This window comes from Periplaneta americana, chromosome 3 (genome assembly GCF_040183065.1).
Source record: "Periplaneta americana isolate PAMFEO1 chromosome 3, P.americana_PAMFEO1_priV1, whole genome shotgun sequence".
NCBI lineage: Eukaryota > Metazoa > Arthropoda > Insecta > Blattodea > Blattidae > Periplaneta > Periplaneta americana.
Genome location: NC_091119.1, coordinates 200,599,649 through 200,616,021, shown reverse-complemented (window position 1 = coordinate 200,616,021; position 16,373 = coordinate 200,599,649). Strand labels below are relative to the sequence as shown.

The following is a 16,373-nucleotide window of genomic DNA, read 5'->3' as shown; positions in this document are numbered from 1 at the left end:
ATCTATCAAAGATAGACAAGTGATCTTGCATAATATTGTAGATATGACATGCATAAATACACACACAAAATGTTATGACAGAATGTTGGATAGTTTTAGAGTTATGTGGGAAAAGCTTAATCACTGCACAGTGAACTGAATTAAAAAAAAAAAATGTAAATATTTTTTTTTAAATCGTAAAAATATTTTTTTTCATATAACAGAAGGACAGTACCTTACACATACTAATTTTCATTATGGTACAAGGTACAGTAATGGAGGAAAAAAATGTTGAATATTTCCAAAATAATACTGCTGTAAGCTGTACCTACCCCCTTAATATTCATTTTCTGTTGATGTCATATTTATCTCCTTGTAATATTTATTGTATTATTTCTATCCGTCCTGACATTGGCGACAGACCCATAGGTATGCAAGGAAAAGGAATCCTCACAGAAATCCACAGCGGAGCAGAGTTTGTGGTGAGCTTACAGTGGCAGTATTACAGTTTCTCGTTGGGCTACCCGTTTTCGTGTCAGCTTACACGAAGATGCAAGACCAGGAAGGCCAAAAACATCAACACATGAACAAAGTGTGAAACTTGTGGTACATGTTCTTTAAGAAGATCGTCGAGCGACGTGTGAAGAACTTTCAGAAGCTAAAGAGATTTCACCAAATTCAATATTCCGTATTTTGACAAAGAATTTGAAGAAGAGAAACATTTCTACGCGATGGGTCCCTTACTACTTGACTGCTGAACAGAAATAGAAACGCCTGGACATTGCAAGCTTGCTGACAGCACCGTCACGAAAACGAGTAGCCTAACGAGAAACTGTATTTCGGTCCACTGTGAGTTCACCACAAACTCCACTCAAAGCATTGTGGAAGTGTGGATTTCTGTGGGGGAGTTTTGCCACGTAAAGATTCGTCACAGTACCCGAGACACGTGCAGGCTCCATTTCTAGCTCTCGTTACCTAAACACAGAGTATGCTATGGACGAAACGAACACACCTGCTTTTTCCTTAATCCTTCAACTGAAACTGACGTAATTTTCATTGGTGTTGCGTCATCCACTTCACAATTCTGCCAAACTGTGCATTATTTATTAAATTACCTCCGTACATGAGCCAAAAAATATAGAAGTTGTAAATACATATCAAAGCTTTGTTTAAAATAACAGCAGGCAGAAAAACATGATGATGAATTTAAAAAAGAAGGCGAAAATATATGACTGTTAAGGTTATTTTCTATTTACTTATTCACTGCTCCGGCTGAAAACGTCGGAAAGATTAAAAGTTTACATGCATCTTTCTCCAAGCTTGACTTCCACCGACTGAAGGAACTGGTAGTCGTAGCAAGTTTCCCGAGACGTAAAATAGGAAGCAATAAGTGGAAAAAAAAGCAAATAACAATGGAATTGGTCAGTACAGTGGCAGGAATCGAACCTTTATTGAATATTACCTCAGAAATAAAGTTTTTAAGCACGTGTCAAATATTGTGAATGGCAATTAATCTTTAACAGCTCTTCTCACATCGAGAACTTTCACATGGTTACAGAAGGCATTCAGTCAGCATTTTCTTGTACGCCCTGTACTTTAGTACATTATTACTCGAAACTTTGTCAACTTGTGTCTTGATTAAATGTTGCTAAGTTACGTCGCAACTTCCGAACTTGTTCTAGCAGCATCGGAAGGATGTTTCTGGTTCCTCACTGCAACTTCTTGTGTAGTGACGTAGTAAGACATGTAATTAATATGTCCCTTCAATCATCAACCTACTGCTCACGCTGCTGCAAAAACCAGTACAGCGGGAAAGAATAGCCTATCTCTGTAACGCTTCATGCCGAGTACACAAAACAAGTATCGTTATGCTATGAAAATTTATTTATTCCTTAGTTCATTCGTGCAGGGGATTATATGTTTATTCATTTAATTATTTATTTATTTACTAATTTATTCTTTTATTTATAATCTTTATTTATTTATTTACGATTTATTTAACTATCTATTTTTTATATCTTATATATTGATTGACAGATTTATTTATTTATTTATTTATTTATTTATTTATTTATTTATTTATTTATTTATTTTCTTGCTAATTAATTTACTTACTTATTTACTCGCTTATTTACATATTTGTTACTTTTTCATTTGTTATTTATCATTTGCTAATTTAGTTATTTATTTATTTGTTTAATTATTTATTTACTTTTATTTAATTAGGCTAATTATTTACTTATTTATTTATTTCTTTAATTATTTAATTTACCTATTTCTTTGTATATTTTTTATTCATTTATATATATATTTATCTCTTCATTATTTCTCTATTTATTCGCTTATTTATTTCTTTATTTACCTCTTTATTTATTCACTTTTTATTTATTTAGACAACTTATTGATTCATTTATTTACTTCTTTGCTTATTTATATACTTATTTATTTATTTACGAATTTACCTATTTGTTTGTATATTTGTTTATTAATTTATATATATATATGTATTTATCTGTTCATTATTTCTTTCTTTATTTACTTATTTATTTCTTTATTTATCTGTTTATCTATTTACTTTTCATTTAATTAGACTAGAATATTTATTTATTAACTTCTTTGTTTATTTATATACTTATTTATTTGTTTATTTAATTATTTATTTAGTAATTTACCTATTTCTTTGTATATTTGTTTATTAATTTATATATATATATATATATATATATTTATATGTTCATTATTTCTTTATTTATTTACTTATTTATTTCTGTATTTATTTGTTTATTTATTTAACTATTTATTTAGTAATTTACCTATTTGTTTGTATATCTGTTTATTAATTTATATATATATATTTATCTGTTCATTATTTCTTTATTTATTTACTTAGTTATTTCTTTATTTATTTGTTTATTTGCTTTTTATTTAGTTAGGCTACTTATTTATTTATTTACTTTTTTGTTTATTTATATACTTATTTATTTATTTACTAATTTACCTATTTGTTTGTATATTTGGTTATTAATATATATATATATATATATTTATCTGTTCATTATTTCTTTATTTATTTACTTATTAATATCACTATCAGTCACATATCGAGCGGAGACAGCGATTTCTCAGAGCTTGATTTTCGAACTACAGTCACAGTTGGAACCGGAGGCAAACATGTCACAGCGACAAAATCACAGCTCTTCAATTCTCACCCTACCACTACACGTTACATGGACAATTAAGGGTCTTCCCCGGTGAGGGATCAGCTCGAAGCAGAGATCACCTCCTAAAGACTAAACGAACACATAAATAGACAACGAATTGAACCTTCGAGATAGATGAAAAATAAATTCCAAACCGGCATATTTACAGCCCATAACGTTCGCTTTCGTATTCTGTCACATGACAAGCTATTTATCTTGACTGATGACAAAGTTATGATAGATAGGATCGTGAATTGTTAAGTCTTAACAGCAGCAATGCAACTTCATTAGTATATAAAATGTCTTTCTCTGAATTTAATTGATCCTCTGGGTAGGGAGGTAAGAGAATGTTGAGGTTTTATTTCCATACACGCCATTCACCACAAACAATGGAACTGGATTCTACCGCATGTTTGCTTAAAACAAACCAAGCAGTGTTTGCCTTTCTCACATTCAGAGTTCTTAATGAGGCATAGCGCCCATTAATTGGGGCTAAATGAGTACAGAAGTTCAACTGCAAAAAGTTAAGTTGCCAGTAGCGACTAACAAAATATAATTAATGAATGTAAATCAACTTGCAATGTGAGTTCATTTTTATTTTACATTTCACACAGCACAGTTCTCGAAATGACGATCTTATCAAGTGGAAAAAAGTTCAACGTGAGATGTCTTGAAATTATGACATAGTAGGAATACGTCAGAGTTTCTTCTTTGCTTGTAACCACGAACGAAATTTGATAGAAACCCATTAAAATTGAAACACGACATTGAGATAGACTTCAACTTATTCCCTACAACAGATAATCTAGGTTTATCTTTAAAGCTTAGATCAGTCATGTCAATTGATGCCCATATGCGCAAGCGCGCTTTAGAGCTCAGGAGAGCCTGAGGCCTTTACAGTGGAAAGGAAAGAGACAGACGAAAGAGGTGGTATATGCCGCTTGGTCGAGCTATATACAGAGATGGCCAGCACTGATTCAATAGATAAAGGGAAGAGAACTTATTAAAACTGTATCCATGGTAATTTTTAGATTTGCCTGAGAAGTATAAGCGCATTCTATGAATGTAAGTTTTAATTGTAATGCACATTTTTCACAAGTTTGATTTTTTATTCAAAAGACAAATTTTCTTAACTTCTTCTATAGAAAAGTGAAATTTTCAGATATAGGCCTATTTATATAGTAGCCTTACAGAATGTTTTCGTAAATCTAATATACCGTATATACGTATTACTGAAGATAGTGTATTGAAAATTTTGAAAATATTCGCATGGAAATTGTTTGTAAGGAAATGAATTAACAAAGCAACTACTGTTACATCATAAGCAAAAGATACGTGCCCATGTGTTGTAAAAATGTCAGCTCTGTAGCTTCAGCAGATTTCGAGAAAATAATTTAATATTCTGATGATAGGAAGTTGCTCACAAATATCACCTTAAAAGCATAATGCGATAAGAGTTTTGTTATGGTATATTAGTTATACTTAAAACATATACAGCACCTAGGTAACTTTGCTTTGTACTGTAATATTGTTTATGCTCGACCATGCCGAAACGTAGTACCTGGTAGCAGACCTTTAATGCATGTCATTAAAGTACACCTACTCATTAAAGACCAGGTCTTTCAGCCAATGACGACTCAGGTTACAACTGTTCAGCCAATGACAGGTCAGCTTTCTACCGTTATAAAACCGCAAGTATCGATTATTCTCGGATATGCAATCGAAAGAGAATTAGCGAAAAGTCACGGAGGCTGGAAATCCAATAGTGTCGCAGAAGGTTATGTTCTGTTACTATAATAATTAGCGTTAATTGTAAATAATATTCAAATAAATTCAATTTGTCATCTCGTTTTTCAATGTCTAATTTAATTTCAATGTTATCTCTGTAGGTTCTTATGGCCTAGCAAGGTTAATGTGGACATCTGTTCCTCGGAAAAAATCAATATTTTCGCGTCTGCGCAGATATCACAACTTATGGAACATTGCTGAAGGTCAGATACAATTAAAATTAATAATATCAAGTTAGAAATATGGTCGAGCATAAATAGTCGTATAAAACTCGCCTATAATGGTAATTAAGAAGCTCGTATGAAAATTATGAAACTCGCTTGCGCTCTTTCATAAATATCCATCCTCACTTCTTAATTACCTCGTTGCATAATGTACTATTTGATTAGTTTATCGATTACTTTTATAAGGCTAAAGATACCATCAATATCAATTCCAACTTATCATGTCATACTCAATCTCTCTCTCTCTCTCTCTTTTTTTTTTTTTTTTTTTTTTTTTGGAATATTACTTTCTTTATGATTGATGTATTTCATCCATTCAGTACAGTATAGTTATTTATTTATTTATTTTCCCTATAAACATTAATATTAATAATCTTCCTTAACATATTGCATGTACAATAGATCAGTAACATACATTTTCTATAAATATACAACAAGGTTATATAGTAAAATTTATATTCTGGGAATAATACGTTAATTAAATAGTTAAATATCGCTGCAATTGAAAAGTAATGGGAATAAATTTGAATAAGGGACAAAAAAAAATTCCTTCCCAGGCAGGATTCGAAACACGAATGTCGAAGTTACCAGTCTGTCGTGCTATGGAGTGAACAAGGGTCTAAAATCAGCTACAAGGGTCGGTCCGGTTTCTTTTTGCCACTACTGTACAAATAATAATGTATTCATTATACAGACATATTATAAGATATGAATACAACCGATTTCTTTGGTATTAGGTATAAGCGATGCTGAAAACTTGCATTTTCTTTAAAATCTGTAAAAGAATTTTTACATTCCGATACTTACTTCCCTTCGTTACCAGTAGTTTTGGAACAATTGTAAACAGAGTGCGGTGTTCTGCAGCCCGCGAGTGAAAACTGAACATAGCTTTATAAAAGGCACTTAAACGCGAAACAGTTCATGGTTACTCCTCAAATAACAACAAATAAAAACTTAAAATCTGCTTCTTAAATCTTCTTTCTTACTTTCTACCCACCTGTCTTCTTTCCACGTCTCAATCTCAATCTCATAAAAGCCCTAAATATCCAACATTCTAATAACACTGCACTCACAAGCACTCACGGTCGAAGAGGGCATTGTAATGTAAGACCCTAAAACGACCGCTGGCTCTGAATCAACTCTGACACCGCGACAGAAGTAACCTTCAGGGCAATTAAAGTGGTAGCAACAGTAGCTTGTTTAATAAAGAATGATCTACACCCCGCCGCTCCAGAACTAGGTCATGTTTCATCCTCTACTCAGAGAGTGGATCATGCCAAGCACAGCAGCTGGATCAGCGAATATGAAAGGAGTAGTTAGTTATACTTTCCTTGTTATTCCTTCAAGAACCGAAAGCACAGAATTCAAATGTTATTACTACTCAGACCTAAAGCAAGCGCACTGAAGATTCTGTACAGGCCGCGACTGTTAGACAGTAAGGTTGAAGAAATATTTCTGGACAGATCTTCTCTACTGCTGTAATTTTTTCTCTTTCTCTCACACTTCCTTTCATTTATATTTTTCCTTTCTTTTCTCTCCTGTCTCCCTTCTCTCTCACCCATCTCTATTTCCTCTCTCTCACCTTTTTTCCTCTCCTCACTTTTCCCTTCTCTCTCACCCCTTTCTCTCTCCTCTCTCTTCTCTCTCTCACCCCTTTCTCCTATGTCTTCTCTCCTTCATCCCTTCCTCTCTCCTCTCTCTTCCCTTCTCTCTCCTCTCTCGCCCCTCTCTTCTCTCTACCCCTTTCTCTCTCCGCTCTCTCACCCCTTTTTCTCTCCTATGTCTTCTCTCTCAACCCTTTCTCCTCTCTCTTCCCTTCTCTCTCGCCCCTTTCTCTCTCCTATGTCTTCTCTCTCACCCCTTTCTCCCTCCTCTCTCTTCCCTTCTCTCTTCTCTCACCCCTTTCTCCTCTCTCTCACCCCTTTCTGCTCTCTCTTTCCTTCTACCTCACCCCTTTCTCTCTCCTCTCTCTCACCCCTTTTTCTCTCCTATGTCTTCTCTCTCTCAACCCTTTCTCCTCTCTCTTCCCTTCTCTCTCCTCTCTCTCGCCCCTTTCTCTCTCCTATGTCTTCTCTCTCACCCCTTTCTCTCTCCTCTCTCTTCCCTTCTCTCTTCTCTCTCTCCTCTCTCACCCATTTCTCCTCTCTCTCACCCCTTTCTCCTCTCTCTTTCCTTCTACCTCACCACTTTCTCTCTCCTCTCTCTCACCCCTTTCTCCTCTCTCTTCCCTTCTCTCTCATCCCTTTAACTCTCCTCTCTCTCGCCCTTTTCTCCTCTCTCTTTCCTTCTCTCTCACCCCTTTAACTCTCCTCTCTCTCTCGCCCCTTTCTCTCTCCACTCTCTTCCCTTCTCTCTCACCCCTTTCTCTCTCTTCTCTCTTCGCTCTCTGACTCCTTTCTTCCTCTCTCTTCCCTTCTCTCTACCCCTCTCTCTCTCGTCTCACTTCCTTTTCTCTCTCTCACCGCCTTCTATCTTCTCTCTCTTCCTTGTCCGTCTCCAGATGCATTAGTTAAGGAACAATGGAGGCAAAGAAATAAATGAACAACATGATAATTTGGTTGAGGAAAAACTACAACACTGTAGAAAGTCATATGCTGGCTGGCTGGCTGGCTGGATGGATGGATGGATGGATGGATGGATGGATGGATGGATGGATGGATGGATGGATCGTTGGATCGTGATGAATTTCGGGTACTATGATAGGTACCGAAACCGGTTATGAAAGCCAGCTATAACGGCTGGAGGGATCACCACACGATGCCCCAAGTTCTGGTTGGATGATCGTTCATCCATACTGAGGCATGTGGTCGTAAGGCCAGCAGTTGACCTTTGCCCTTCACAGGTTGTCGCGCCACGTATTATAAGATAAACTTTAAATCTAATTTATATTTGAGAAAAGAATGACTGTATAAATATGATTTATCTACTTTGATAGCCGAAAACAATGGAAGTAAATTATGTGTGATAAACTGACGTAGAATGTCATCTTCACGTTGTTATACAGTAGGTCTAGAGTTCCTATCTTTTGTTGTAAACCACAAAGGAGACAACGAAAAGGATGCTTTTCCCTTTATGAAGTTTTATATAATACATACAAATGCGTTTCTTTCTTTCTTTCAGTCTACGAACAGCAATGGCAGACAGCGTCTACTATTTCATCTATGAACTGCGATGGTACGTGGCTGCAGTGACCCGATACGATCCGTAACAGGTTGTGCATCAATACTGTACCCTATTACAACTGTATAATACAAACACGACGTGATACCAAAAAACAAAGAACAAACGCTACAATTTCTAGCTGCAGATAGGGTTGCTACTAGTTACAATTTTAGAGAGAGTCTGTCCCATTTTAAGTAATATTCCACCGAATTTAAATAACATTAAAATAATGAACTTGAGAAATATTGTCATTCAGGCAACGGTTGGCAAAATTCGAACCATCTGCCACATATATTTTGAGGATTCAGTTTTGTCAAGAACTTTCAAAACGCCTTTTTCTTAGAGGTAATATTTTTTGACAATGTGTTTCGCTTCTAAGCCGACGATATACAGATTGCTTGCACGAAGAAAGTTAAGTTCATCTTCATTATTTGTAAGGTGGTATTTAGGGAACTTGGCAAAAAAACTAATGTTACTAAAATATTCTTCTGAAGTTCTGAAGTGTGTTATCATATTACCCTGCAATTTTTTATAATTGTAGTGTATTTTTGGTAACATAATGGAAGAAAAGAAAGCTATAAGAATAATGGCCGGTGTGCATAAAAGGACCTCATGTAAAAATATTTTCCGAAACTTAGAAATCTTGACTTTACCTTGTGAATACATTCTTTCCCTAATGATGCTGTATATTAAGAACCAAGATAAATTCAGTACTAATCAAGACATTCATCATTTTAATACAATACATAAATCAGATCTTCATCTACCCTCTGTTAGTCTAAGCTGTTTTAAAAAGGAGTTCGCTATTCATGTATAACAGTCTTCAATGCACTGCCTAATAATCTTAAAGATTTGAAGAACAACAAGAAAAGGTTCAGAAAAGAATTAACCAAATTTCTACATACTCATACCTTCTACACAATTGATGAATTGTTTATGCTTGTGAATTGAATTATTCTACTTAAATGACATGTACAATTTTATATAGCTCAACTAAAATATGTTTTTATTGTGACTTAATCTGTTTACTATGTATTGTATTTTTTGTTTAGCATAACTGATGAATTGTATGTACTGTAAATTGAATAGTATACTGTATAGGTCAACTGATGAATTGTTTAAGCTTATAAATTGAATTAATCTACTTCATATGAATTGTATAGCTTAACGAAAATAAGTTTGTAAATTGAACTAATTTGATTGTATATGTTTGTATAGTTTGGCTGATGAATTGTATATGTTCTTAAAATGATTACTAGTCTGTGTAGCTCTACTGATGAATTGTATATAGACCTACTGTAAATTGAATGGTAATATGTATAGCTCAACTGATGAATTGTTTATGATTATAAATTGAATTAATCTACTTGATATTAATTGCACAAATTTGTATAGCTTAATGAAAGTATGCTACTTTGTACTGTATATATTTGTATAGTTTTGGCCGATGAATTGTATATGCTTTAAATTGAATAGTAATCTATATAGCTCTATTGATAAATTGTTTGTGTTTCTAATTTGAAGTAGTTTGCATGATATGTATTATCAAGTTCTGTATATCACAACTGGTGAATTGTTTATGCCTTAAATTTAATTAAATTGTTTTGTATTATAATATAGCTCAACTTATGAATGATCGTTTGCGTTTGTAAATTTAATAATCTGATTGGCTATGTATTGTATACTTTCAGTAGAGCCATCGATGTAGCTCAGTCGGCAGACTCGCCGGGCCGCTGATCCGGAGCTGCGTTCGGGCTTGGGTTGGATCCCCCTTTGGACTTTGGTTTCTTCGGAGGTTTTCCCCAGCCGTGGGACTGAAGCCGGATGGTCTATGGCGAGTCCTTGGCATCAACCCCTTTGATTTGATTACCTGGTTGGGTTTTTCCGAGGTTTCCCCCACCGAAAAGGCAAATGCCGGGTAATATTTTGGCGAATCCTCGGACCTCATCTCATCTCACTACATCTCGCCAAAATGTAAAAAAATTGTACAAAATTGTAAAAATTGTAGAAAATTACTAAATTGTAAAACTATAAAAATTTGTAAAAATTGTAATTGTAATATTGTAAAATGTTGACATGTTCCACATCTTAAAGCTTCATTGCTCATGTAAGATCTATGGAATAAAATAAATGAATGAAATGAAAAAAACTTTTCTCAAGGAAATCCTAGTTTCTGGCTCCGTATAAATTCCAGTATTATTAATTTTTATCAACAGACTACGCTAGCAACAATATTCTGTTCTTCCTCCTCTACAACAATTAATCTAAAACGTTCGTTATACTGAAATTCTGCTTTAAATTTGAATTTTATTTATTACTAGCTGGGAACACCCGGCATTACCCGGGTTTTCATTTCTGCTTCTATTTTTAATTAAACTGGTTGTTAGACTTTTCGGAAATCTCGGAAACTGAACTATAGACAACTTCGTTCATGAAGATGAATCTTTACATAGCGTCACTTACATGAAATAATTAATGCCTAACAGGGTTAACTCAATTTAAAACAGCTATAGATCAGGCACCAAGAACAGAACATTGCATCATGAACCTTGCGTTTAACTGTTTATTTAATTAAATTATATATTCGTATATATTTTTATTTTTGTGTATTTATTTAATCTGGTGTAGTTAAGGCACTAGACCATCTCTTTTACATCACCAGAAATAAAATAATATAACAGAAAAAATTGAACTATAAACAAAGTAAAACCAACGAAAATATATACAGGCTATAGTCACGCGAACTTTAAATGACTAAGCATTGTCTTGAAGTTCAGAGAAACAAAAACACATCCCTTGGTCCCTATACACCCACATAGCGTTGACTCAATGTTCTACAGATCTCACATTTCAACTCTAGTGGCCAGTGACTGTTAAATTTCAAGTGCCTTGTATAGACGTGGACAAATTATTAGCAAAATTGGATATTTTTATTATATATTTTTACAAAGTATGATTCTTCAATTTAGACTACAGTTGACATCTTTGCGTATTTTCAAATTATTAGAAAAATCGAAGATTCGTATTGCATATTTTTACAAAATTTCACTCTTCAATTTAGACTACAATTGATATTTTTGCATATTTACAAATTATTAGCAAAAGTGAAGATTTTTTGTATATTTTTACAAAATTCGACTCTTAAATTTAGACTACAGGTGACATTTTGGATATTTCCAAATTATTAGCAAAAACTGAAGATTTTTATTATATATTTTTACAAAATTTGACTCTTCACTTTAGTCTGAATTTGACATTTTTGCATATTTACAAATTATTAGCAAAATTGAAGATTTTATTATATATATTATTTTTATAAAATTTGACTCTTCAATTTAGAACAGCCTACATTTGACATTTTTGCATATTTCGATCTACTGTAATGATAGAAATATGCAAAATTGTCAACCGTAGTCTAAATTGAAAAGTCAAATTTTGTAAATAGAATTATCATAAAAATCGTCAATTTTGTTAATACTTTGTCCACGTCTGTATTATTCGTGAGCGTTAGAGTATTAAAAAGCATTACAACCTTTCTGCCATCTCTTTTCCTCCCCACCGCAAATGTGATTTTGTTATAAAAACAATTATTTTCATGATCTCCATCATTTTCACTGCTATTAAACCACATATTTAATCAATTATATGTTGATATAACACTAATAATATTGTTTAGAGAGATTCTTCTATTAATAATATTAGTTCCCTGTCTTTCGCACAATTTTATATACAGAGTGAACCGTTCGTAATGTCATTAATTTCAGGGGGTTATTCTTTGAGATATTTCAAACAAAAAAGTTTATTAAAATCTTGTTCCTTTTTGCTTCCTTTTCGAGATATAAATTTTTGTATTTTTGTATTTTATTTATTTCCTAATAATTGTAACATAAAATATAGTATAAACAGAAAAAAACTTTAGCTCGCTTCTGAAAAAGTAGAACTCGTGCTCAGGGGCGGATTTCTGAATTTAAATTAAGAAGTACAGTATATAATACAATTTGTCTTATGTCTACTACACAATAAGAGTATATACATTTAAATTTACAATTTTTCATTATTTATAAAATCCATACATAACTTTTTAAATTTAATACTAGAATTATTAGAATTGACAAGATTAGGATATTTAAATATATATTTGTTATATATTCTTGGGCCTAACTTACTACTATGATTAAATACTGTAGCAGTGTTGTATTTTGGTTCAAACAATCTTAAAGAATTCATACCTTTTGTTTCATAACTATGAGAATACTTACTTACTTACTTACAAATGGCTTTTAAGGAACCCGAAGGTTCATTGCCGCCCTCACATAAGCCCGCCATCGGTCCCTATCCTGTGCAAGATTAAGCCAGTCTCTATCATCATACCCCACCTCCCTCAAATCCATTTTAATATTATCCTCCCATCTACGTCTCGGCCTCCCTAAAGGTCTTTTTCCCTCTGGTCTCCCAACTAACACTCTATATGCATTTCTGGATTCGCCCATACGTGCTACATGCCGTGCCCATCTCAAACGTCTGGATTTCAAGTTCCTAATTATGTCAGGTAATTCAAAATTATTTCGATTGTAGTGTAAGAATTTTATTAAAACTATATAATAAATTTGTCTTATTTTAAGAACATTAAAGTCCAAAAACAATTTTTGAGATGGAAAATCAATTGGTTTATGAAGACATATTTTAATTATTTTCTTCTGTAATAAATAAACTGGATTAAAATTGGTTTTAAATAAGCTACCCCATCCTATAATTTCATACATAATTACCGATTGAAATAAAGTTAAGTATATTGTGCGTAATAAACTTATTGATAAGTAATTCCTCAATAAAACAAAATAATATATTATTTTACATAATTTATTACAAAGGTAATTAATGTGTTGGTTCCATTTTGCTTTATATGAAAAATTTCACAGCGTGTTTTGGGAAAGCCATTGATTTAATTGCCAATGTGCCCAGTCTGTTTAATAGAGCAGTGTATTATAATACAGACGTGGACAAATTATTAGCAAAATTGGATATTTTTATTATATATTTTTACAAAGTATGATTCTTCAATTTAGACTACAGTTGACATCTTTGCGTATTTCCAAATTATTAGAAAAATCAAAAGATTTGTATTGCATATTTTTACAAAATTTCACTCTTCAATTTAGACTACAATTGATATTTTTGCATATTTACAAATTATTAGCAAAAGTGAAGATTTTTTGTATATTTTTACAAAATTCGACTCTTCAATTTAGACTACAGGTGACATTTTGGATATTTCCAAATTATTAGCAAAACTGAAGATTTTTATTATATATTTTTACAAAATTTGACTCTTCACTTTAGTCTGAATTTGACATTTTTGCATATTTCCAAATTATTAGCAAAATTGAAGATTTTATTATATATATTATTTTTATAAAATTTGACTCTTCAATTTAGAACAGCCTACATTTGATATTTTTGCATATTTCGATCTACTGTAATGATAGAAATATGCAAAATTGTCAACTGTAGTCTAAATTGAAAAGTCAAATTTTGTAAATAGAATTATCATAAAAATCGTCAATTTTGTTAATAATTTGTCCACGTCTGTAATAAATGTTTGAAAGAATTTTAATTTTGTGCTTTAAATTGTGCAGAAATTTCATCTGAACTAATGTAACTTTGAAAATTCCCTTTTTAGAAGGAAAATGCTCGTACTCGGGACAGTTCCAGTCACATAATACAATGCTAGAAGTTAAGTGACATTAAATTTTGGTGAAGGTTCAATATGTATGCGCCACTAGAAAATATTCGTAAAATACCTTGAAAATCATTATGATTTATTGCATGGACTAATGAAAATTCTATCTGGTCACTAGGAGAGCTAGACCTATGTGTCCACTCAGCTCTTCAAAAAAATACCTTACTTATATACGAAATTCGTCGTGCGTAAATGAAGAAGACCGCCATATTTTCTAAATGTGATGTAATACGAGGAAGGGAATAACGGTTTTTCGGTGTCACCAACTGTGGGGAACGGCATGCGAGAGCTGTGATATGAATCTAACCTCTCACATAATAATATACATGTTGCCGTCCCTGCTACGCAGAGTCGGGAGCCACCTAGTGGATGAAGCGGAAAGCATGCCAAGAATGGCGACTTGTTCGAACTACACTACTCATTATTTTGAAGTGCGTTTTGTGCAACAATCAATGTGTTAATGTAGTGAACAACCATATATAGTGCTATGAAAAGTTTAATGTGTTGTGGCAGTGATAAAATTGTGAAAAAAAATTCATTTAAAGTGGCGTGAACATATTGAACCTTCAATTAAAATGTTAAGTAGAAACTGGGAAATAAAACACTAGTTGAAAAAAAAATCCATGCGATAGAAGTTGAATAATTGATAGTTATAATTTAAAGAAATATGATAGGTATTTAATTCTCTTAGTGAAAATATTGTTATTATTACTTACTTACTTACTTACTTACTTACTGGCTTTTAAGCAATCCGGAGGTTCATTGCCGCCCTCACATAAGCCCGCCATCGGTCCCTATCCTGTGCAAGATTAAGCCAGTCTCTATCATCATACCCCACCTCCCTCAAATCCATTTTAATATTATCCTCCCATCTACGCCTCGGCCTCCCTAAAGGTCTTTTTCCCTCCAGTCTCCCAACTAACACTCTATATGCATTTCTGCATTCGCCCATACGTGCTACATGCCCTGCCCATCTCAAACGTCTGGATTTAATGTTCCTAATTATGTCAGGTGAAGAATACAATGCGTGCAGTTCTGTGTTGTGTAACTTTCTCCATTCTCCTGTAACTTCATCCCGCTTAGCTCCAAATATTTTCCTAAGCACCTTATTCTCAAACACCCTTAACCTATGTTCCTCTCTCAGAGTGAGAGTCCAAGTTTCACAGCCATATAGAAGAACCGGTAATATAACTGTTTTATAAATTCTAACTTTCAGATTTTTGGACAGCAGACTGGATGATAAGAGCTTCTCAACCGAATAATAACACGCATTTCCCATATTTATTCTGCGTTTAATTTCCTCCCGAGTGTCATTTACATTTGTTACTGTTGCTCCAAGATATTTGAATTTTTCCACCTCTTCGAAGGATAAATCTCCAATATTTATATTTCCATTTCGTACAATATTCCCGTCACGAGACATAATCATATACTTTGTCTTTTCGGGATTTACTTCCAAACCGATCGCTTTACTTGCTTCAAGTAAAATTTCCGTGTTTTCCCTTACCGTTTGTGTATTTTCTCCTAACATATTCACGTCATCTGCATAGACAAGAAGCTGATGTAGCCCGTTCAATTCCAAACCCTGCCTGTTATCCTGAACTTTCCTAATGGCATATTCTAAAGCGAAGTTAAAAAGTAAAGGTGATAGTGCATCTCCCTGCTTTAGCCCGCAGTGAATTGGAAAAGGATCAGATAGAAAATTATTATTATTAAGGTTACTTAATTCTGGAATTATTTTGATCAACTCAACAAATCTCGGTTCAAAATATGAAGAATGAATTTTCCTAGATTTCATATTGTATTTTGGTTTCAGCAAAGCCAAGTAACATATTTCACCCAGCGTTATGTTACGAAATATTTCGACGTAGTATGTCACCTTTATACTTAAGGATAGTGAGTAGTGATGCCTATGCGATTAAAGAATTTCAGTATAGAAGTTTAGTTGAATATTTCTAGGAATTTAGTGTTCAGATTAGAATAAAAACTTCCATGATTATACAATAAATCATTCTGAATTCAGTGGTATGAAACACAAGTAATTAGTTTCGCATATAAGTGCAAAAGAAAGGCCGTAACTGATAACCTGTTTTCCCGTTTTGCTAAATGTACTTCCATCTTCAGGTGCACATTACTTGCTACAATCTTCACTTATATACCTTGTATTTTTTAAAGTTATCAAGTGATGTATATTGTAAATTATAAAGCAAAATTTAGTGAAATATTCTACCCTCAGTGAAGCAGAAAAATAATATTGAACATTGATTAACAATTTTTGCC

General features: G+C 33.1%; 1 protein-coding gene across 1 annotated transcript in view; it reads right to left on the bottom strand.

The window, feature by feature from the left end:
* Nucleotides 1-6,092, bottom strand: part of igl (igloo) — a 726,182-nt gene extending 720,090 nt beyond the window's left edge. The window contains exon 1 of the mRNA XM_069822498.1: nucleotides 5,999-6,092. Coding sequence (XP_069678599.1) covers nucleotides 5,999-6,077 — 79 coding nt within the window. The 5' untranslated portion in view covers nucleotides 6,078-6,092. The remainder of the gene's footprint in view (nucleotides 1-5,998) is intronic.
* Between the last annotated feature and the right edge of the window lie 10,281 nt (nucleotides 6,093-16,373).